The 23,630-nt window shown below is 37.1% G+C and overlaps 1 protein-coding gene across 2 annotated transcripts in view; it reads right to left on the bottom strand.

Moving 5' to 3' along the window:
- KLHL5 (kelch like family member 5) overlaps nt 1-23,630 on the bottom strand; it is a 99,344-nt gene that overhangs the window by 69,939 nt on the left and 5,775 nt on the right. Inside the window, exons 2-4 of one of the 2 annotated variants that reach the window (XM_044682374.1) lie at nt 7,579-7,761; nt 4,129-4,265; nt 3,359-3,555 (exon numbers count right to left, since the gene is read on the bottom strand). In XM_044682374.1, coding sequence (XP_044538309.1) covers nt 3,359-3,555; nt 4,129-4,265; nt 7,579-7,761 — 517 coding nt within the window. The remainder of the gene's footprint in view (nt 1-3,358; nt 3,556-4,128; nt 4,266-7,578; nt 7,762-23,630) is intronic. The other variant, XM_044682375.1, reaches the window with a different exon arrangement.

A 23,630-nucleotide genomic window follows, 5' to 3' on the forward strand; every position in this document is an offset into this window, starting at 1 on the left:
TGTGGTATATGCGGGTGATGGAATACTATTGTGCTAAAAGGAATAATAAACTGGAGGAGTTCCAGGCGAACTGGAGAGACCTCTGGGAACTGATGCAGAGCGAAAGGAGCAGAGCCAGAAGAACATTGTACACAGAGACTGATATACTGTGGTAAAATCAAATGTAATGGGCTTCTGTACCAGCAGCAATGCAATGACCCACGACAGCTCTGAGGGATTTATGGTAAAGAAAGCTACCTACATTTAGAGGAAGAACTGCAGGAGAGGAAACATATAAGAAAAACAACTGCTTGAACGCATGGGTCGGGGCAGACATGATTAAGGATGTGGACTCGAAACTATCACACCAATGCAACTACCAACAATTTGGAAAAAGGTCTTGATCAAGGACACATGACAAAACCAGTGGAAATGTGCATTGGCCGTGGGTGGGGGTAGTGCGGGGGGTGAAGGGGAAAGTAGGAGCACGAATCATGTAACCATGTTAAAAATGAATATTAATAAATGTTTAAATTTAATAAATAAAAAAAAGTATGTTGGGATATGCCATTCCCCCCCCCCTTTTTTTCCCCAGAAAACTGGTTGTTAAATATTTCTCAGCATACTCCTGTAGATAGGAAATGCAGGAGAAACAGTTGTTGTTCATACTTCCTTTTTCAAAGTGGATCAATGGCATCATCAGGGTGATGTCTTGACTTGTGTTATATTGAATCTCTAGGAGCTTGAAGTTCACTTTTGATTGACAGATAAGTCAGTTGGATAGAATGTTCTCAGATAGGCATGCGGGATGCAGGAGGGGGCAGTTGATAACCCTGGGAGAGGTTCTGGGGTCTTTTCCTGTCCTGAGGGTAGAGATGAGTGTGGATCCTGGTCTTGGAGATAGAGTTGCAAACACTACTCTGCAAGCTCCTCCTGTGTTTCCCTATACCGTTATCAACTTGTATTTGACCACCATCTCTGTGTCTACTGCCCTAGATATTAGGAGTTTCATTATCTTAGTTATCTAGGTTTCCTAGGGTCCGTGAGGGATCCAGGAAGTGGGCAGGAGACGAAGAAGAGGGTGGAAAGGGTGGATATATCTCAACTGTTAAGGCTTAAGATCTACAGAAGAAGAAGCTGAAGATTTCCCAGCAGTTTTACCTACTCTGGTTTAGCCCTGGCCAGGCTGGACCAGAAGGAAGCTATCATTTGATTCTTCATTGCCTGCAGTTAGAGTTTCATTAGTAGCAATTTAAGTAGGGTCTCCTAATACCTCAATCCCTTATCATTATCCCTTCTTACCAAATATATTTAAAGTTTAAAGTACCTTCCTAAATCGGTTTCAAAAGCTTATTTTGGGAAGGGAGCCAACGCAGTCAAATTTCCAACGTTATCCCAGCTGAAGAGCCCAATTTAATAATATCAATTAACCCAGGTGGGTCCTGAAGGGATAAACCACTTTGACCTGAAGGATTCTGCTTGGACAACTGTTATATCCTCTCTGTACATCATCTTCATATACATCAAATAGAGTTAGTGACCTCCTTGAATATAACACTTGCATGTGAGTTGGACTTAAGGGAGGCAGTTATGCAAAGTCATCAGCCTTACTTTCTTCTCCAGAGTCAATCTGATGGTGCCCTGGGAGGCACTGGATGACGTTGGAGTCCTCAATGTCTGACCAAGCTCTAAGAACTCCACCTTCACGACTTTAGGAACAAACTGTTCGCAAACCCCCATTCTGCCAGGAAAAGCCTTCGTGCACTTGGGGGAGCTGCTTCCCAATGGGTTTGTTACTCTCGAGTTACTCTTGAGACCTATTTTAGGCTGCCTGCCAAGATGGTTTTATCAGGGAATGGCTGCTGCATGTACTACCACTTCTTGGAGTCAAAGGTGAGAGTTGAGAGAGGTGGACACCAAAGGTGTATGAACAGCTCTCACAGCAGAGATATTAGTCCTCCCAGAATATACCTCATATACCCCAAGTGATTTGCCCAGGGTCACAGAGCTAGGGATATATGAGGCAGGATTCTAATTCAGGTCTCCCTGACTTCAGGCCTAATGCTCTAATCACTGTGCCACTTGACTGCATCAGGAAGAACAGTATAAAAGCCTGTATGACTAGACCAAAAAGCGTGTGAAAGGGAATGATGGAAAGGTAGATTGGAAGTAGGTTGTGAGATGTTTAAAATGTCAAATGTGTTTTATAAGGTAAGAGGTAGGCACTGGAGTTTTAGTAGGGAAATGATAATGCTAGACTTAGGCCTTAGAACTATTTTACTTTAGAATACATTAATACATCATAAGGGAAATACAACCCTTTAAACTATGTGGCACATTTGTGAAATAATAGAAAAAAGTAGACTGGATAGCCTGCAATAATAGTATGTTAGCATAAGGAATAGAATCCTCAATCTGCTAAACAAAGAAGCTTAAAAAATTCCAGTTTACCTGCTAGAATAAGGCATTTATGGTCCATCAGGGAGTTTGAATATCAACTACCTGCCAATTTCCACCTTTATTTTCTCTAGCATGAGTCAGCACCAGTTCTGAACCTTAATCCACATCCCAGGTACAAGCTTCACTGGCACCTGCCAATGTTTGATCCTATAAAAAAACACCTCCCCACACACCTATTTCCCACATTGGGTGCCTAATTCCATTAAGGACCAGACTTTATACATCCAATTTTCCTTATAATCCTGCACTGTGTATCTCCCCTAAATAAAGTTTACTTGCTTTACTTTGTTTATTCCCTTCTCATGCTACAGTTTAGATTCATGGGGTTCCTGTACCTCCTAACCATACCTTATTTAGTGATAAATAGCTACACCTAATTTCCAAGTCTTTAACCACAGGATGAATCAGGAACCATATGCCTTGACTGCAAGGTCTCCTTATTTTACCCTGACACCTGGATTTTGACTAGAGGTTCTAACCCAACTTCATACTCCCAAGCTTTTCTTCCTGGCAAAATAAGTGGCAGAAACAGAAGCTGGTTGCCTTTCCCTATATAATCTTTAGTATTCTAAACCAACCCTAGTTTGGGTGAAGACAATTAGATAAAGAGAAATAATCTTGACAAAAAGCCTCATTCTTAGCAACTACCACTCTTCATCAGACACATTTCTTTCTTTTACTAGTTTCTCTTTATGTTTCTTTGTGTCACATTTTTCCTTTCTCCTTTAGTTTCTATTTCTTGTTTGCCCACTGTTTTAAGTCTACCAGTAGTAACTATGTAGGCATTGTTACTCCTGATTGTGGAACTTAAGAGAAAAGGAAATTGTTACTTGGCCTAAACTTATTACACATTTCATTTGCTTCAGACTAACAAATCATTCCTAGTCACATAATTTCATATACTCCAATAAAAACATACCATAGTATAATTGTGAGCCACTTTGTGCAAATCTGTACAACCCTGTGCATCAGCAAAAGAACGAATTCCAAGGCAGTTGGATGGATGAAGTTGTTTCATTAAGAACTTGCAACATGCTTCTACAACCTGAGAGAGCTGAAGAAGGCAAGCTGTAGATAACAGGCACTCAATATTATCCTCCTTTAATTCAAGACGACCTTAATAGTGAAAAGAAATCCAGTTAATTGTGAAACTATATTAATTACACTTAAGTTTTAAAAACAAAAACCTCAAGCTATCTTCACTATTTCTGATAAAAGCTCTTTATTTTTTCTCTAGTTTCATATATTTTAAGGCATTCTAGAGTAAACAAAATATTAAACAAATAGAAAAATAATTCTAGCTCCTTGGATTTTTCTGCTAAATCAGAAGAGTTCACGAATATTATATTTTCCACAAACATTCATTTTGTAATGCCATTCATTATATAACTATTTTGTGATTTAAAAAATAAATGTTAAAGTGTACTAAAAAATCTAACCTCTACAAAAACAATTTTTTTAACAACTGGACTGTCAACTAGAGTACTTTATGGTCTCTCACTATAGTATCCAGAATATAATAGGATCTGTGACAATGATACTAACAATAGTTGAAATAAAAAACTATAACATTATATGGAATCCTACTGATAAAAGGTATGAGAAATTTAAAGACAGCATATGCTTTTTATTCAGTAATACAAAAAAACTAAGATAAATTTCTGATATTTATTCATCAAAATTTACTACCTGTATATGCATACTGAACCAAAGCCCAAAGTGAATTTGGCTCTACACCTTCCATTTTGATTTCTTCTTGTCTTGCTTCTCTTACATCATTAGTAAACATGGCAGCAAAATAATCAGAGACAGCAGAGAGTACCAATCTGAGAATTAGGAGAAAAGAAAAATCAATGACCATATTCAGGCTAATGTCTATTAATAAATACTTCCTATTTTAAAACATTCTTTGAAAGTATACTATTTGGGGAAATTAATTTTAAATTGAGCAATTGCTTTACTCACACCTTTGAACAATAAATTAATATTACTTATGATACATTTTTGCTGAGGTAATTGATTTAACCACTCGGTGTGCAAATCTATCTGTAATATCCAGAAGGGGAAAAATATCACATTAAAGATGAAATCAAATTAAGCTGGGAAACAACCCTGGGTTATTTTTAAAAGACCAGAAACTCCTAAAATTTTGTTAAAATGTGCTTTAGAAATATGTTGCCAGAAGTAGTTAACAAATGGTAGGACATTTTAAGGTCAGTTTATCAGATCAAGTTAAAATAGTCATTGTTTCAAAGAACTTAGAAATACTTCTAGTATTTTATTTTTTTATAACTTGTCTTTATTCATTACAAGCAAATGCCATATAAAGTTGCTGTAATACCTTTAGAATGACATAAACAAAGCCCATTAGTAAAGTTGTGAAATTCATTTGTAACATCAGTTAGCTGATCAACTCTTTTTAATACTGTACACCTAGGCACTGATATGCCCCTATTAATATTATTTTGACTGTTCACGAATCACTTAATGACATTAGAATATAGTTATTAAAAATTTGACTTTTAAAATAAAATTTTTCTGATAATTTAAAATTAATAAAATAAAATTTAGGATAAAATTTTCTACACTCAGTTATAACATCAGAAGTTTTGAAAGTGCTAACAGTTAGGAGGCCTGGGTTCTAGTTGTCACTTATGTGATACTAGGCAATAAACCTCAATACATTTTAGCTTTCTCAGTTATAAAAAGAAAGAATTGTACTAGATGACTCAATATTCCCTGAAGTATAGAGTCTCTTCATTTTAATGGCTCAGCAGTTTTATTTTATTGTCTTAAAATAAATTATAAAAGCATGACTCCATACGCATACTTCCTTGGATAATCATTTTCTTGGAATTTCTTAAAATTCTAATTACAGTTTTTCATCACTTTAAATATTCAACTCATATCTGAAATAGTTACCTGGTAGAGGGAATTTGTCATGGTCCTAAGAACAATTCAGAAAATCTGGTGTATATTGTCAACTATTCCAAAGTTCCAACTCCTGTATCTTTCCATCATTTTACCTTAGCCACACAAAAGGATGATGGCAGCCTTTGATCTCATTATCATCATGTACAAGAATCTGCAACTCTCAGATTCCCATATCTAACTATAACTATGCAGAAATACCTATTTTATCCTTCTAAAATTCATTCTCTGTCCTCCCCAACAACCTCTTGTTATTATACTTCTCTCTGACTTCCCAGCCTATCACCCTTTCTCTAGTCTCACTTTTCTCCTTTCAAAAATACAACCTTTTACTTAACTAGTTCAGCTTTGCACTGTTCTTGATTCAGCCCTATTATTCCATTACCACACCTACCTTTCCAGACCACAACCCCTGGATCTTTCCCACTATTAGGATTCTTCACTCCTGCTTTGATGCTCTTAAACACTGCTATAAGAAGTCATGCAATTTTGTCTCTTGGTTGTTTCTTCCCAAGCTGGTTGTAAGTTTCTTGAAGGAAGGAATAATATTCCCACTAAATATTTGTTGACAAATCCATTAAGTTACCAGTTAATCTTACCAAGTATCATTCTTTGGAGATTTTGCTTGTGTTTGCATTCGACTGTGCCATAATGTATCAGTCTCTGTGTACAAAGTTCTCCTGGTTCTGCTCCTTTCACTCTGCATCAATTCCTGGAGGTTGTTCTAGTTCACATAGAAATCTTCCAGTTCATCATTCCTTTCAGCACAATAGTATTCCATCACCATCAGATACCACAATTTGTTCAGCCATTCCCCAATTGAGGGACACCCCCTCATTTTCTAATTTTTTGCCACCACAAAGAGTGCAATTATATTTTTGTACAAGTATTTTCCTTATATCTCTTTGGGGTATTAACCCAGCAGTGGTATGGCTGAATCCAAAGGGCAGGCACTCATTTAATCCTTTTGCATATAATTCCAAATTGCTCTCCAGAATGGTTGGATCAATTCACAACCCCACTTTGCTGGCCATTTCTGTCTTAGCTTTTGGTTCACAGGGTTTTGCCTTGGAGCTATCTTCACTACTGCCAAGTAGCCTTGAGAGTGCCCAGCACTGTGGGCCTCCAGACTTCACTGTCAAGGTCTGTTACTTCAAGGGGTGGGTTTGGGGTGCCACAACCTGGGATCCTGAAGTCGCCTACCCCTTGGTTCTGAGTTTGGCATGGTAGGTTGGGGTGGTGGTTGATCTACCCTTTTCTGTTTGTAGTTTTGCTTCCAGTTCTTCCTCATATTGTAGAAATCCACTCTCTCTGTCTACCTTTCATGTTGTGTTCAGTGGGAGAACCCCCTCACTCATCCTGCTTTAACTCCTGTCCTTTCGCCTTTTAAAGATTGGTTTGGAAGGATATTCAGAGTGGTTTTAGGCTTTCACTGCTACTAGGCTGCCACCTTGGCTCTATCCCACCAAGAACCATTCTTAAAAATAATGTGTTTTACTTCAATTTTGGAACACTTAAAAAACTATTGGGATCATATAGTAGTAGTGATTAGTTTTAAAGTATTTAAGCTTTTGGGACCATAGTAATGATTAACCATGAAACTGAAATTGCCAAAGGAAAAAATGACATTCATTTAATCATTCATTAAACACCACTGCCATGTCTCCTCTATATCTCACTCAAAAAAAAGTACAACTTACTGCTTTCATTGGCTTCTCACTGACACAAATGGCCTGTTTTTAGTAGCACATCAAACTGAAGCTGGCTATAAGTTCCATATACTCTTAGCAATTCTATTCTATAGGCTTATACTTGTAAATACTCCTTCACCACTAAAAACAGGTACACATTGACTTTGAAGACTTGAAGATATAATGAGGTACAAGATTTGATCAGAGGAACAGAAACACTGAGTGATACCAGTGCTTCAAAGCAAATTAATGTTTAAAATGGCAATGTCTAGGATTTATCTAATGTGCAACAATTTAAGTTTAATACTATTTTTCCATGAAAATTTTTCATAGCTTTTTAAGTATTTTTTATGTATTTTCAATATAACTAGGTTAAGTCACATATATTTTGCTATCAAGATTTTTTACAGTGAATTGAGATCCTGACAGTTGTCACAATTTTTTAAAGTACATATTTAAAACAGACATCTGAATAAAAATATTTTATAAAAAAGTAGATAATTAAAAAATATTATACCTGTGAGCTGGAATCCTTCGATCACCAGCAACTAAAATCACATCACATAATTGTTTGTGTCTCAAGTAGTTTTCCATCTTTTTAAATGTTTGTTCAGCATGGTTAAGGGCATGGAAGAACTCATCTGATGAACACGGCTCCATATTATGGCAAGATGACAATGTCTGACTGCTATTAGAGGTCCTGAAAAAAATACAGAATACAAGTAGCTTGAAATTTTACAATCATATTCCCACCTAGAAAAGAAATAATGATGTACATTTAAATTTTAAAATGTTATGGAAAAAATCCATATTCCTAGCCACCTCTTGCCTACACTTAGTATATCATCTTCATCTCTAACACATTTTCCTCCCTTCCAGGTAGGATGTTTCTAATAGGTGACCTTTTGTCATACTTTATGCAGAATCACTCTACTTCTGAGACATCTTCAAAAACATTGGACACTGAAATTATCAATTGGATCCTTGATCCTCTAGCTCTGATGGATGAAATTTCACCTGAAATTGCTCTGAACCAGGTCTTTAAACAACTCCTGGTCATCAATACATGCATGTGCGAATATCCCATTTTTACCTCTTCTATCTCTCTAAACTGCAGTTATCATTAAGTCTTTTCTTTTATACCTAAAGATGATGGTTTAATGTAGATAAAAAGATGTGCGATAAGGAACTTCTGGGACAAGATGGAAGCAAACAGCTTGAGCGACAAGATCGTCAGTTAAAAGAACTTAGAATTTATCCAGGTGGCGTGAGCCAGGGCCAAGAAACAATTGGGACCACCCCTATAAATACCCTTGGACTACACCTCCCTCCTCCCAGAATTTCCTTTTCTGATTAAGAACCTGGGTGGTGCAGTCTGAGGGTATTTATAGAGGTGGTCCCAACTGTCTCTTGGCCCTGGGCCCTCACACCACCTGGGTAAATTCTAAGTTCTTTAACCAACAATCTTGTCACTCAAGCTGTTTTCCATCTTGTCCCAGAAGTTCCTTATCACAGAAAATATAGTTTGTATTTCCTTCACCACATCTCTTGTGTGCTATTATAGTCATTTTGAAGCCATTCTTTTGAGAGCCTGTCATCATTTCAGAATCTGCCCTCATTTGAGACTTCACCTACTTCTCACATTTGTATTTGTGTTCACTTATGCTACCAGCCACCTGAATATTCATAACTCCAAATCAAACAACTATAGGCCTAAATAAGGTCATCTAGTCCATTCATTTATCTCAGAATAGTTATTGCATTAATTCAGAAAAACAAGTATATGCTAATCCTAAATGATAAGAATTGATTTCCCCCAAAGTTCATTTTTAGTAAACCCACTATATGGAACTTAGAATAAATGCTATACTATAAACAATTTTATATATGGCATTAAAATACCCAGGCCAGCCTAGAAAACTACATTTAATATCATTACATATAAAACACAAAAAGCTATAAGTACATATCTAAGACTGTAAGGACAGCCATCATTTGTTAACACTTAACACAATGTAAGAGCCATTCTTAATTCTGTCTTAATTGTAATTGTAAAATTACAAAAAGAGGAGGCTGGACTAGGTGACTGCTGAACTTCCTTCTAAACTTTAAGTCTCTGATTTCATGGATATGTCAGTTAAACAACTAAAACTAGTAGTTGAGAGAAAGAAAGAAAAAAAGAAAGGCCTGTATAATCAAACTATGAATAAATTTAAAAAACTTTTAAAAGGCAAATGTTAGTGGGAAGATTGAATAAAGCAGGAAATTACTTGTCTCTCCCAAATTTCTCCACAAATAATTTGAAATATGCCTCAAAGAGAACTTTAGTGTGGCAGAAATAATAAAAAGTCAGGGTAAAGCAGTCAAATATCTTAAGGCAACTTGGGAAGACTTTAGGTAAGATTTGACCTCTTCAGGTAATGGTCTGGCTTAACTGAAGTGTAGATATGTCCATGCAAATACCATTAAATCAACAAAACAACAAACCCTGGGGTATATGTTTTAGTGGCACCCTCAGCTTGAGGAACTTTTGCCCCATGGATTATGTAGGGGTTTGGATATCTGATCAGGGGAAGATAGTGAAGGTCCCTCACTGGCATATCTGGACACAGGTGCTGAGCAGACATAGTCCCAGGCTATGGTCCTGGGCAAGGAGAAGTGAGTACACACTGGCGTCTCAGAGTGATGGAGACCCTGCTAGCTATGATGTCTCCCGGGAAAGCTGAATTTGTGGTTTCAGTTCCTGGGAAGAGGAATGAGCAGTTGCAAATGTGAAAGGAAAACACAGTGAGAGATCATTTGCAGTGGCAGCAATGCTCGGGGTTTTGGCATTAGTTCAGAGACAGAAAGGAATATCTGGGATCACTTAAGAGTCCAACGCATGGAGCAGTGACCATACCAGGTCTTAAATCATAAAATATTAGAAGAACCAAAAGTCAAATACTCTCAGACAGAGCTCAGAAAACAAAGAGCATAAAAAACCTGAAATCTGAGATATTATCCCCCACATCTTTGAATTAGAGTCCAATGGCAACAAAATTAATAATCAAGAAATAGGCTGTTTTAAAAGAAATAAGTAAGCAAAAGAGAAAGAACTCAACCTTAGATAGATACTATGGTGATAGAGAAGATCAGGGTTCAAGTTCAGAAAAAGGCTGTGAAGTCAAAACAGCTACTTCTAATGCTTCAAAGAAAAATGTTAAATGGTCATAAGCCCAAAACAAGTTCTTAAAAGAGCTTAGAAATGACTTTAAAAGTAAAAACAACATGTTGAGGAAAAATTAGGACCAAAAAGAAGAGTAATGCAGGAAAATCAAGAAAATTATGAAAAAAAAGTTAACCAATTGGAAAGAGATGCAAAAACTGATGGAAGAAAATATCTCCTTTTGAATTGGACAAGGGTAAGCTAATGACACAAAGAAATAATAAAACAAAATCAAAAGAATGGGGAAATAGAAGATAATATGAAACATCTTATTACAAAAACAGACCTGGAAAACATTGAAGAGAAACAATATAAGAATTGTTAGACTACCTGAAAGTTCTGATCAAAAAAAGCATTTAGACATTATGCTTCAAGAAATTGTTAAGGAAAATTGCTTTGAAGTCTTAGAACTAGAGGCTAAAATAGAAATTGAAAAAATCCACCAATCATTTTCTGAAAGAGATCCCAAGATGAAAACTTACAGGAACATTATAGTTAAGTTTCAAAGCAGCCAGATCAAGGAGAAACTACTACATATAACTAGAAGTAAATCATTTAAATATTGTGAAGCTATGGTTAGGATAACATAAGGTTTAGTAGCATCTACATTAAAAGACTGAAGGGCATGAAACATGATATTGCAAAGAGCAAAGGAGCTGGTTTCGCAATCATGATTCCCACTCGGCTTTGTAATCCTGCAAGGTAAAAAAAATGAAAATTTAATAAATTAAAGGGCTTCCTGATATTCTTAGGGAAAATACCAGAACTGAATGGAAAATTTGACATGGAAGAATCAGGAAAAACACAAGATAAACATGAAAGATCAATTGTAATGAATTTAATAAGGTTAAAAGCTATTTACTTCTTATATGGAAAGGGTTATCTGTAACTCTTAAGAATATCATTACTAGGGTAGTTTGAAGGAGTCTCTGGGTGACTGCCTCAGACCTGGAACCTGCCAGGCTTGAGCAGCACAGCTAGGGGCTTTGTGGCTTTGGGATTCTCACTGCAATCCACTGATGATCTCTGGATGCCAAGAGCCAAGGTTGTCTCAGGTACCAAGTTGGAAGGGTTTGCTTGAAATGCTGTCCACCAGATCTCAAAACTTTCTCCTCTTCCTTGGCACAGGACTGTTGATCTTCTCTCTCTGCTAGATGCCACCACTCAGGATCCCAGGGGAAAATAAGGAAGCAGGGTGTCCTTTGCTCTGAGATCTCCCAGGCTGGCAACAGTTTTTGCCCACCACCAATGGAGTCCACTCTCAGGGCACAAGTCACTTTTTCCTGCTCCCTCATTCCATCCTGGAATTCCCAGCTCCAGCTCCTTCCTGCTAGGTCAACCTTAATACTTAACTAACTAACTAATCTAATCTTCCTCACAACAATATAAAACTTGGAATTGAGTTGAATATAGCAGGATGACCCTAAAAAATAAAATTGAGTAGTAAGAGGTAAAAATGGAGCAATTATCTGATACAAAAGAGGTATGAATGGAAGAACTGTTACAGTGGAGGGGAGATAAAGAGCCTGTGGTGTTAAAAACTTATTATCATCAGAATTGGATTAAAGATGAAATAACACTACATCTAGAAAGGTAAAAGACTTAACTTCCAGAGAAATAGGAAGGTGAGGGGATAAGATAAGGAAGAAAATCTTAGAAGGGTGTACAGATTAAGAAACAGGAGGCAAGGGAAGAAGATTAGAGAGGACTCTTATATTGGATGTAGATTAGGGAGGCAGTGGTCAGAAGTAAATTAAACTTCTGAGGAACTATAGGGCAAAAGAAGAAGGTAGAAGGATAAAGAATGAGGAAAAATTGGACAGAAGGAAATAGACACCTAGTAATTATGGCTTTGAATGTGAATGGGATGAACACACCCATGAAATGGAAATAGTTAAAAAACCAGAATCCAGCATATTGTATGTAAGCAACATTATCTTGCTTACAAGAAACACAGTTAAAAATGAGGGATGAACATAGAGTAAAAATAAAGGGCTAGAGTAGAATTTATTATACTTTGGCTGATGTAAAAAAAAGTAGGCATAGCGATCATGATCTCAGACAAAGTTAAAGTTAAAATAGATTTAATTAAAAGAGATAAACAGGGAAAATGAATTATGTTAAAAGATATAATGAATATTAAAACTAAATTTAAATGCACCAAATGATATAGCACTCAATTTTATAAGGGAAAAGTCAAATGAATTACAAGTGGAAATAGATAGCAAAATTATAATCATGGTGGACTTTGATTTTTCCCTCTCAGAATTAGATAAATCTAGCCAAAAAATAAATAAGAAAGAAGTGAAGGGGATGAGTAGAATTTTAGATAAGCTAAATCTAATAAAGAGCTGAAGAGAACTGAAGGGGACTAGAAAGGAATATACCTTTTTCTCAGTAGTATATGGTATATGACCATATATTAGGGCATAAAAACTAGTTTAATGCAGAAAAACAAAAATAGCAGGTATATTCTTGTAAGATTATACTGTAATAAAGATTATATTTAATATGAGGCTAGGGAAACAGATAAAAATTAGTTGGGGTCTAAATAAATTTAATCTTTTTTGAAATTTATTTTTTTATTTTTTAATAATCCTTACCTTCTATAGTATTCTAAGACAGAACAGTGACAAGGGCTAGGCAATTGGGGTTAAGTGATTTGCCCAAGATCACATAGCTAGAAAGTGCCTGAAATTAGATTTGACCAGAGTCCTCCTGACTCCAGAGCTGGCATTCTATCCACTATGTTATCTAGCTACTCCCTAAATAACCTAATCTTAAAGGAGTGTTGAAGAATAAATCATAAAAACATAGAGAATACTGTAGCTATCTACTGTAACACACAGCTGCCTCAGTAGCCATTCTCCACTGCTCCAAATGAAAGAGAAAAGGGTCTCAGGCTGTTGTATTGCTTCAATCTAAAGGTGATAACATTCATTGTCAGAAATACACAGTACTTGTTAGGCAGGTCTAAGAAATGAAATACCTTTCTTGGTTTCCTCATTGTCCTACAAGTACTGTAAGTACTAGAATAACATAATCCATTTAAAATATTTCTAAAATCTTTCAAAAGATATTGTTGAAATATCTGTGTACACACATACACACACACAATGTATGTATATATATACATATATATATATATATATAGTCAGTATATATATGATATAAACTATTTATTGAAATTATAGTGTAGTATAAAAGAACATAAGGATATAAAAAGGATTACTAATCTAAGGGGGTCTAACTCAACCAAAAACCCAACTGGTTTCACATGAAATGTCTTCAGCAGGATACACTGACTTCCTGGTTTCTAACTAACCCCAAATTTCCTTATTATACAATAACCTAACACTAATATCCTTACGAGATTACATAAAGTTTTTAACTACGTCTCCAGTTAAAAAGAACAGCAAAGCCAGCTGGCTGAGGCTTAGCCATCTAACTGTGACTCTGGGTTTTCACCTAGAGACTAGAGCAAAACAGGAATTTCTGTGGTCTTCTTAAAGATGAAATGAGTAACCAGCTGTAGTAAATCAAGCACTGAATCTAATCCTAGTGTTTCCCTAGATTGGTAATAGGGAGAAGCACCAAGATCCTTCAGGATTTATCTTCCTTTCCCTCAAACTCCAAATGAGGCAGGAGAGAGTAGAAAACAGCAGTTTGTCCCTCTCAGTCCAGAGAGCAACAACTGACAACCTAAGTTACAGTTGGTCTTCAGGTTCCCTCTCTTAACATTCCAAAGAACCTTTTCCTCAGATCTGTTCCAAAGTATAGCTTGGGATCAAGACAGCTCCTCCTCTTATAATTAGGGAAATGCAAATCAAAACAACTCTGAGGGTTTTTAAGGGAATTCTGGGAAGATGGCAGCATAGAAGCAGCAAGGCTCTAGACCTTCATAAAGCTCTTCACCACCAATCAAGGACAAAGGGCTCCGAGGTAACAGAAAACCAAATCTGACAATACAACAGAGCTTGGGGATCTTCTAGGTGAACCTAACTTAAAAGCAGACAAGAAGTCTTCAGAGGGCAGGAAAGCTCCAACACCCCTCCCCCACAGACTACAGTGAAAGAAGCCTAATTCACTTCTCTAGCTTTTATCACTAGCTGGGGAAAATCTGACCTCAGGGCACTTGGAGCTGTGCAGATCAATCCTACCTGGATTGATCCTATCAATACAGCAGACAAGAAGTCTTCAGAGGGCAGGGAAGCTCCAACACCCCTCTCCCACAGAATACAGGGAAAGTAGCCAAATTCACTTATTTAATTTTTACCACCAACTGGGGAAAATCTGGCTTCAGGTCCCACTAACCTAATTAATCAACAAAACAGCCCTCCCAGGGCTAAATAGCCCAAACTCACAGATAAAAAAATAAATGATCAGAGGATCAAGATTACAGCCAATTACAGGGGAGAAAGAAGGGAAAATATGTGAGTAAACAACAGAAAAAGAAAAAAGAAACCACAATTGACAGCTTCTATCCAGAAATTGAATAAAGAGCAAATGGATCAGAAGAAGATAAAGGAACACCAAGAAAAACATAGAAACTTCAGTGAAATGGACACAGGCTTTGGAAGAACTTGAAATTCAATTAACTCAAGACTCAAAATTCAATTAACTCAAGAACTCAAAACTCAAATAACTCAAGAAATCAGAAAATAATCAACAGAGGCTGAAGACAATTGGGAAAAGGAAATACGTGATCTAAAAAAAGAAAATAATGTCTTAGAAGCCCAAATTGACTAGCTGAAAAATGAAGCAAAGAAGGTAAAAAATGACCTACAAAGAAAAGCAGACCAGAAGGAGGATGACCAAAAAGTCAGGGATGAAATTCAGTCTTTAAAAATTGGAATTCAACAACTAGAAGCAAATAACTTCACAAGGCAGCAAGAATATATAAAACAAAATTTAAAAAATGAAAAATTTGAGGAAAATGTTATATTCAAATCCTTAGAAATGTTGGAGTCACCTTGATTGACAAGGGAGGCAGTTGGAGAGATTGGAATGTTCCCAGATGCCGTGAGCTAGGGGCAAAGTTGGTTGGCTGGGGAGTATAAATACCCCTAACAGCCACCTGGAGGTGGTTTTTGGTCCTTTGGACTTTGGTCCCTTAGATCTTTAGGTCTGAATCTTCCTAGCTCTTTAGGTCTCTGGGTCCCTGGGTGGTGAAGGGAGGCTGGGTGGTCTGAAGAAACAGAGGGTTGGTAGGATCTGAATATTTCCTGAAGGCTGTGAGGGCTAGTACATCACCAAACACTGATAGTGAGAGAATAACATCATCAACACAGCTGTATTAACAGCAGTCACTTTCTCTGGTTTGGCAGTGGCCAAGCTGGGCCAGAGGGGTTGTGAAGAACAAAAGCTCCAGCTTTACTAAATCAATAGCCTCCAGTCCTGAGTGATTATAGATTATAGATATTAGATTGACAGGGTCTCCAATACCCAATCCTTATCCTGATTATCCTTTCCCTAATTATATAATATAGATAAAGAGTGATTAATAAGTACCTTCCTAGGTGGTCTTTATATCACAACCCTTGGGGAGGGAGCAAATGCAATCAGATAACAAACGTGATCCAAGACTGATCAGAGCCCAATATTAATAATTGATTCAACCCCAGGTTGGACCTCAAAGGGTTACCCATCCACCTAACCTTTCGGAGTCCTTCCCTGGGCAAATGTTATTGAAAGGGGAAATTATAACAACTAGCAAGGGTGATTGGGGTTGGTGATTCCCCATCATCAGCACCTAGGGAGAATACAAAGATACATCCACCTCACTAGATATCTATATCTCCCTAGGACACCCTCTTTCTTTATAATAATATGAAATACCTCATTGACAAAACCTCAGATCTGGAAAACAGATTGAGGAAAGACAATTTAAGAATTATTGGTCTGCCTGAACATCATGACAAAAGGAAATGTTTGGACATCATCCTATAGGAAATTATACAAGAGACTGTCCTGACAATCTTGAACAAGGGGGAAAAATGGAAATTGAAAGAATCCACAGATCACCTCCTATATTTAATTCACAACTGACAACATCTAGGAATATTGTAGCCAAATTCAAAAACTACCAGACCAAGGAAAAAATATTACAAGCTGCTAAAAAGAAGTCATTCAGATACTAGGGAACCACAGTTAGGATAACACAGGATCTGGCTGCATCTACATTGATGGACCGGAAGGCTGGAATATAATATTCCGGAAAGCAAGAGAGCTAGGTCTACAACCAAGAATTAACTATCCAGCAAACCTGACTATATTCTTGCAGGGGAAAGTATGGTCATTCAACAAAATCAAAGACTTCCAAGCATTCATAAAGAAAAAACTGGACTTAAACAGAGAGTTTCTGCTCAAACACAGAATTCAAGCAAATCACCATAAGGTAATTAAGAGAGTGGGGAAGGTGGCAGCTGGGTAGCTTAGTGGATTGAGAGCCAGGCCTAGAGACGGGAGGTCCTAGGTTCAAATCTGGCCTCAGACACTTCCCAGCTGTGTGACCCTGGGCAAGTCACTTAACCCTCATTGGCTACCCTTACCATTCTTCTGCCTTGGAGCCAATACACAGTATTGGCTCCAAGACAGAAGGTAAGGGTTTAAAAATAAAGAATGGGGGAAAAAAACAAACAACTTTTCTTTAAGGGACCCAATAAGCTCAATTGACATATATCCCTATAAGAAAACAAGATATTGGTGACGCTTAAAAATTGTTAGTATCAACAGGGTAGATAGAAGAAGTATACTTACAGGGAACAGGGACAAACTGTATAGGATAAAATGTCAAGATATATATAGTTAGAGAGAGAAAGAGAGAGAGAGAGGTAAAAAAAGGAGATAATAGTAAGAGAAATGGGAAAACAGACAAAATGGAGTAAATTTATATTTCATAAAGAAGTGTATGGGGCAAACAGGGGAGAAGACCAATACAATGGAAGGGCAAAGAGGTTGGAGAAAGGAAATACTTAATTTTTAAGTGCACTGAAATTAAATTAAAGAGGGAAGAACAATAAGATCCATTGGGGCAGAGAATTGATTTGTGCCCTATATTAAATTAGAAGGGTAACAAATGGTCTGGTGGGAAGGGAAGCAATACTAAAGAGGTAAAGGGTGGGGGGGGGCAGCATAGTTTTAAAGAACAATAAGAGGGTAATAAGAAGGGAGGGGGGAGAAAGGGAAGTAAAATAATGGAGGGGATTAGGGGAACTGATTAAAAACAAAACACTGGTATAAAAGGAAATAGTGAAAGAAGAAAGGGGAGGACAAGGAGAGGGAATCAAAATGTCTGGGAATACACAGTTGATAATTATAACTCTGAATGTGAATGGGATGAACTCACTCATAAAACGGAAGCAAATAGCAGCGTGGATTAGAAGTCAAAATCCTACCATATGTTGTCTACAAGAAACACACATGAGACAGGTAGACATACATAGAGTAAAAATAAAAGACTAGAGCAAAATCTATTGGTCTTCAACTGAGAAAAAGAAGGCAGGATTGCAATCATGATTTCTGACAAAGCCAAAGTAAAAATAGAAGGTTAAAAGAGATAGAGAAGGTAATTATATCCTAATAAAAGGCAGTATAGACAATGAAGAAATAGCAGTATTCAACACATCACAGCACCAAGAGTTAGAAAGAGAAATACCCTTTAAAATCACCTTAGACAATATAAAATACTTAGGAATCTATCTACCAAAACAAACACAGGAATCATATGAACACAACTACAAAACACTTTTCAAACAATTAAAAGTAGATCTAAACAATTGGAAAAACATTGACTGCTCATGGGTAGGATGAGCTAACATAATAAAAATGACCATTCTGCCCAAATTATTACTTATTTATTGCCATACCCATCAAACTATCAAGAAACTTTTTTACTGAATTAGAGAAAACTATAACAAAGTTCATTTGGAAGAACAAAAGATCAAGAATATCAAGGAAAATAATGAAAAAAATGTGAAGGAAGGTGGCCTAGCAGTACCAGATCTTAAACTGTACTATAAAGCAGTGCTCATCAAAACAATATGATACTGGCTAAGAGACAGAATAAATCAGTGGAATAGATTTGGGGTAAATGATGTCAGCAAGACAGTGTATGATAAACCCAAAGAGGCCAGATTTTGGGACAAAAATCCACTATTTGACAAAAACTGCTGGGAAAATTGGGAAACAATACAGGAGAGATTAGGTTTAAATCAATATCTCACACCCTACACCAAGATAAATTCACAATAGGTGAATGACTTGAATATAAAGAAGGAAACTATAAGTAAATTAAGTGAACACAGAATAGTATACTTTTTGGATCTCTGGGAAAGGAAAGATTTTAAAACCAAGCAAGAGTTAGAAAAAAATTACAAAATGTAAAATAAATAATTTTGATTATATTAAATTAAAAAAGTTTTTGCACAAACAAAAACAATGTAAAAAATCAGAAAGGAAACAACAAACTGGGAAAAAATCTTTATAACAAAAAACTCTGATGGAAGTCTAATTACTCAAATATACAAGGAGCTAAATCAATTGTATAAAAAATCAAGCCATTCCCCAATTGATAAATCGTCAAGAGACATGAATAGGTAATTTTTCAGATAAAGAAATCAAAATTATCAATAAGCACAAGAGAAAATGTTCTAAATCTCTAATAATTAGAGAAATGCAAATCAAAACAACTCTGAGGTACCACCTCACACCTAGCAGAATAGCTAATATGACAGCAAAGGAAAGTAATAAATGTTGGAGGGGATGTGGCAAAATTGGGACATTAATGCATTGCTGGTGGAGTTGTGAACTGATCCAACCATTCTGGATGGCAATTTGGAACTATGCCCAAAGAGTGCTAAAAGACTGCCTGCCCATTGATCCAGCCATAGCATTGCTGGGTTTGTACTCCAAAGAGATCATAGGGAAAAAGACTTGTACAAAAATATTTATAGTCTCGCTCTTTGTGGTGGCAAAAAACTGGAAAATGAGGGTATGCCCTTCAATTGGGGAATGGCTGAACAAATTGTGGTATATGCTGGTGATGGAATACTATGGTGCTCAAAGGAATAATGAACTGGAGGAATTCCATGTGAACTGGAATGACCTCCAGGAATTGATGCAGAGTGAAAGGAGCAAATACAGGAGAACATTGTACACAGAGACTGATACACTGTGGTACAATCAAACATAACGGACTTCTCTAATAGCAGCAATGCAAGAATCCAGAGCAAGGCTGAGGGATTTTTGAGAAAGAAAACTAGCCACATTCAGAGAAAGAACTGTGGGAGGAGAAACACAGAAGAAAAACAACTGCTTGAACACATGGGCTGATGGGGATATTATTGAGGATGTAGGGGCTAAATGATAACTCTAGTCCAACTATCAATAACATGGAATTAGGTCTTAATCAATGATACATGTAACAACCCAGTGGAATTGTGCATTGGCTATCAGGGGTTGGGGGGCTTGGGAGGAAGGGAAAAAACATGAAACATGTAACTATGGGAAAATATAAAAAAGAAAAAGACAGCTCCTCTGTTCCTTATTCATAGAGTTAATGTAATAAGACCTAAATTCTTAATATTACTCTTATAATATGGAGTTTCATTGCTCTGAGGAACACAGCATTCCATTTTCTCCTGTAATGTCCACTGGGTATAGAATAGTTTGTATTATTAAAACTTCTTTTCCATTATATTTGAAGGTCTTTCTACTGGTCACTTGCAGAATTTGTTTTTTTCTTAATGTAATTATTAAATGTAACTACTACGTGTCTTGGAGTTTGCAGCTCTGGGTTTTTTACATTTTGCTATTCCATATGGAATCCTTTGATTGGCTATTTTTTTCTAAATTTTGAAGTTTTGGGCAGTTCTCTTGTATTATTTCTTGTATTGTGGTGTTCAGGTATTTAGACTTGTCATATTCTTTTGGGAGACCTACAATCATTAAGTTCATCTTTGCATCCTTTCTTAGAGACATCGATTTTTTGCCTATATGGAGAGCATGATCTTTTAATATAATTATTTTTTGCTTCACTTCTGTCATCTTCACTCTCTAATTTATCTTCAATTTCTCCTTGTCTGTCAGTTCCTTCTCTGCTTCCTGCATATATGAAGGTCATCTATAAGAGGAGCAGCCATTTCCTCTCCTCTCACTCTCTTCTTAACTCTCTGCAATCTAACTTTTGACCACATTATTCAACAGAAACTGCTTTCTTCAAAGTTACCAAAGATCTTCTAATTGTCAAATCCAATTGCCTTTATTCAATCTTTGTTCTTGACCTCTTTGCAGTCTGGGTCACTGTCAGTCACCCATTTCTCCTTGAAATTCTTCTTTCTAGGCTTTCAGGACACCACTCTTTCCTAGTTCTCCTACCACCTTGATGACTCTACCTTTTAGGTCTCTTTTGCTAAATTATCATTCAGATCATGACTTCTAATTCCTGGGTCCTCTTCTTTCATCCCTTCACCCTATACTACTTGATGATTTTATCTATTCATTAATTATCCTGTCAAATGTTGATTCTCAAATCTTCTTATCCAGCCATAGCCTTACTCTAGGGACCTCCAGTCTAGCATTTCCAACTGCCTTTCAGACATCTCAAATTGGAATGTCCAGTAGACATCTCACACTCATTATGTCCAAAATGTGAATACATTTTCTTTTCCTATAAATTCTTCCTTACTTCCTAACTTCTTTATTACTATAGAGGGACTCTCAGTCCCTCAGGCTCACAAAGTGGACATCATCCTCAACTCCCTAACACCTGTATCCAATCTGTTGATTTCACCTTTGCAATATCTCCTGAATAGGACCACTTCTTTCCTTTGATACTGCCACCACTTTGGTGCAAGCCCTTATCACCTCACACCTGGACTACTAAAAAAGCCTGTTGATTAGTAGTTTACCTGCCACAAGTCTTTTTCCTCTCCAGTCCATCCTCCATTCAGCCACAAAAATGATTTTCAAAGCAAAGGTCCTATTATTTCAGCACCCTACTCAATAAACTTCAGTGGCTTATCACCTCCAGGATTAAAAAAAAATTATTTGGCACTTGAAGCCCTTCCAGGCTTACACCTGACACATCTCTCATGTACTCTTCAATAAAGTGACCTTGGCCTCCTTGCAATTCATCACACAAGACAATCCATCTTTCTCTCAGCTATAGGCATTTTCTCTGGGTATATCTCTTGCCTGGAATGTTCTCCTTCCTCATTTCTGCTTCCCGACTTCCCACTTTGTGAGTCTGAGGGACTGAGAGTTCCTCTATAGTAATAAAGAAGTTAGGAAGTGAGGAAGAATTTATATCTACTGACATCCAGTTTGAGATGTCTGAAAAGCAGCTGGAAATGCTAGGCTGTTCGTTCTTGTTTGTACCTGTTTGTTTGCTTGTTGTCTTCTCCTTTAGTGAACTCCTTGAGGGCAGGAGCTGTCCTTTGCCTTTCTTCATGTTTGGTGCTTAGCACAGTGCCTGGCACATAGATAACACTTAATACATGCTTACTAACTGACTAGTTCTTCTTCCAGATTGTCCTTCACCTCAGTGTATTTGCATTCCTCTCAGTAATCCCTCAGATTTACACAGGATTACAATTACACAGGAGAAAGGGTATAGAAGGTTTTATCAAAGAAATGCATAACTGTAAGAAATAGAAGCTGGGCAAGTAGGAAGCATGAAATACTACCAGTGGACACAAACTATGTACAGACATTTTATTGCACTTTGCATATATTATATTTTTTACAAATTGAAGGTTTGTGGCAATCAAGTGTTGAGCAAGTCTATCAGCACCGTTTTCTGTTTCTGTGTCACATTTTGGCAATTCTCATAGTATTTCAAATTTTCATTATTATATCTGTTGGGGGTAGCTGGGTAGCTCAGTGGATTGAGAATCAGGCCTAGAGACGGAGGTCCTAGGTTCAAATCTGGCCTCAGACACTTCCCAGCTGTGTGACCCTGGGCAAGTCACTTGACCCGCATTGGCTACCCTTACCACTCTTCTGCCTAGGAGTCAATACACAGAAGTTAAGGGTTTAAAAGAATTATTATATCTGTTATGGTCACTTGTGATCAGACATCTTTGAGGTTACTATTCAAATTGTTTTGAAGCACCACAAACTACACCCTTATAAGACTGTGAATTTAATCAATAAATGTATGTGTTCTGATGGTTCCCCTAACTGTCCTTGCCTTCATCTCCTTTTCCTTGTGCCTCTCTATTACATGGGACATAAAGATATTGAAATTAGGTCAATTACTAACACTACTAATGCTTCCCAATATTCTAATATGGCAAACCTCAGTGTTTTCTTACTTCACGTCACTACACAGTCACTCTAACCTTTGGCAACCACAACACTGATTAGTCAGACACACTGAGTCAAGACCCTCTACCAGCAAAAAAGACTAACACTTGCTCGAGGCTCAGATAACAATTAGCATTTTTTAGCAATATAATATTTTAAAATAAAGTTATGTACCTTGTTCATTTTAGACATAATTTTGCCTGGCACAATATAAACATACCTTTTATATGCACTAAGGAAGCAAAAAATTCATGATTTCTTTTATTGCAATATTCTTTATTCAGGTGGTTTGGAACTGAACTTGCAATATCTTCAAGATATGACTGTATTCTACTGGTATCCATGAAATGTAGGAAGATGTAAGAATGCTCCCCTAGCACACTGATTGGACTCCCTCCTCCCTTGCCCATGCCAATTTTATAGAAGGACATGGATAAGACTTGTATAAGGATGGGCAGGCATGGTTGAGTTGTAATCTACTTCACTGGACAGAATATTCACATTAATGAGATCACAGATCCATTGGAATACAGGAGTATGTTATAAGGAAAGGATAAGTTATAGTAAGAGATGATGATTGCAGAGGATAAAGATTCTGGAGTGTTGGGAAGAGGGGTTAGCCTAGAACTGAGGGGGTTGGCTATTTCTCTCTGGATGTACCTGGGGAGAGTGGCTGCCTGTCCTTAGGTTGCTGAGCCTATTCTGTTTCCTATCCTGACTGCTGCCTTGTTGTTGTCTAGTTACTGTATTTCCCTTGGAGAAGAACCTTGTGATCCTGAACCAGCTGTCTGCATTGATTGTAAGACAAGGTCTGGGTCCTTTTGAATCTAGGACCTTCCCTGGGCCCTGCCAAGCTTGTCACAGACCATCACCTCTAATAATATCCAAGAGAGGGTTTAGTGCAGGTTATCTAGAACAAGGGCTGGGGTTTTTAGGTGAGAGAGGAGAGGGAATAGAGTAGTCCATCAGCTTTTTGAAGACCCTCCCTGAGGAGGTTTAGAATTGAGGTTTGTAGCTAGTAATTAATGAGAAGGATTTTCCCTTACCCTTCAACT

The sequence above is a fragment of the Gracilinanus agilis genome, chromosome 6, assembly GCF_016433145.1.
Source record: "Gracilinanus agilis isolate LMUSP501 chromosome 6, AgileGrace, whole genome shotgun sequence".
Taxonomy (NCBI): domain Eukaryota; kingdom Metazoa; phylum Chordata; class Mammalia; order Didelphimorphia; family Didelphidae; genus Gracilinanus; species Gracilinanus agilis.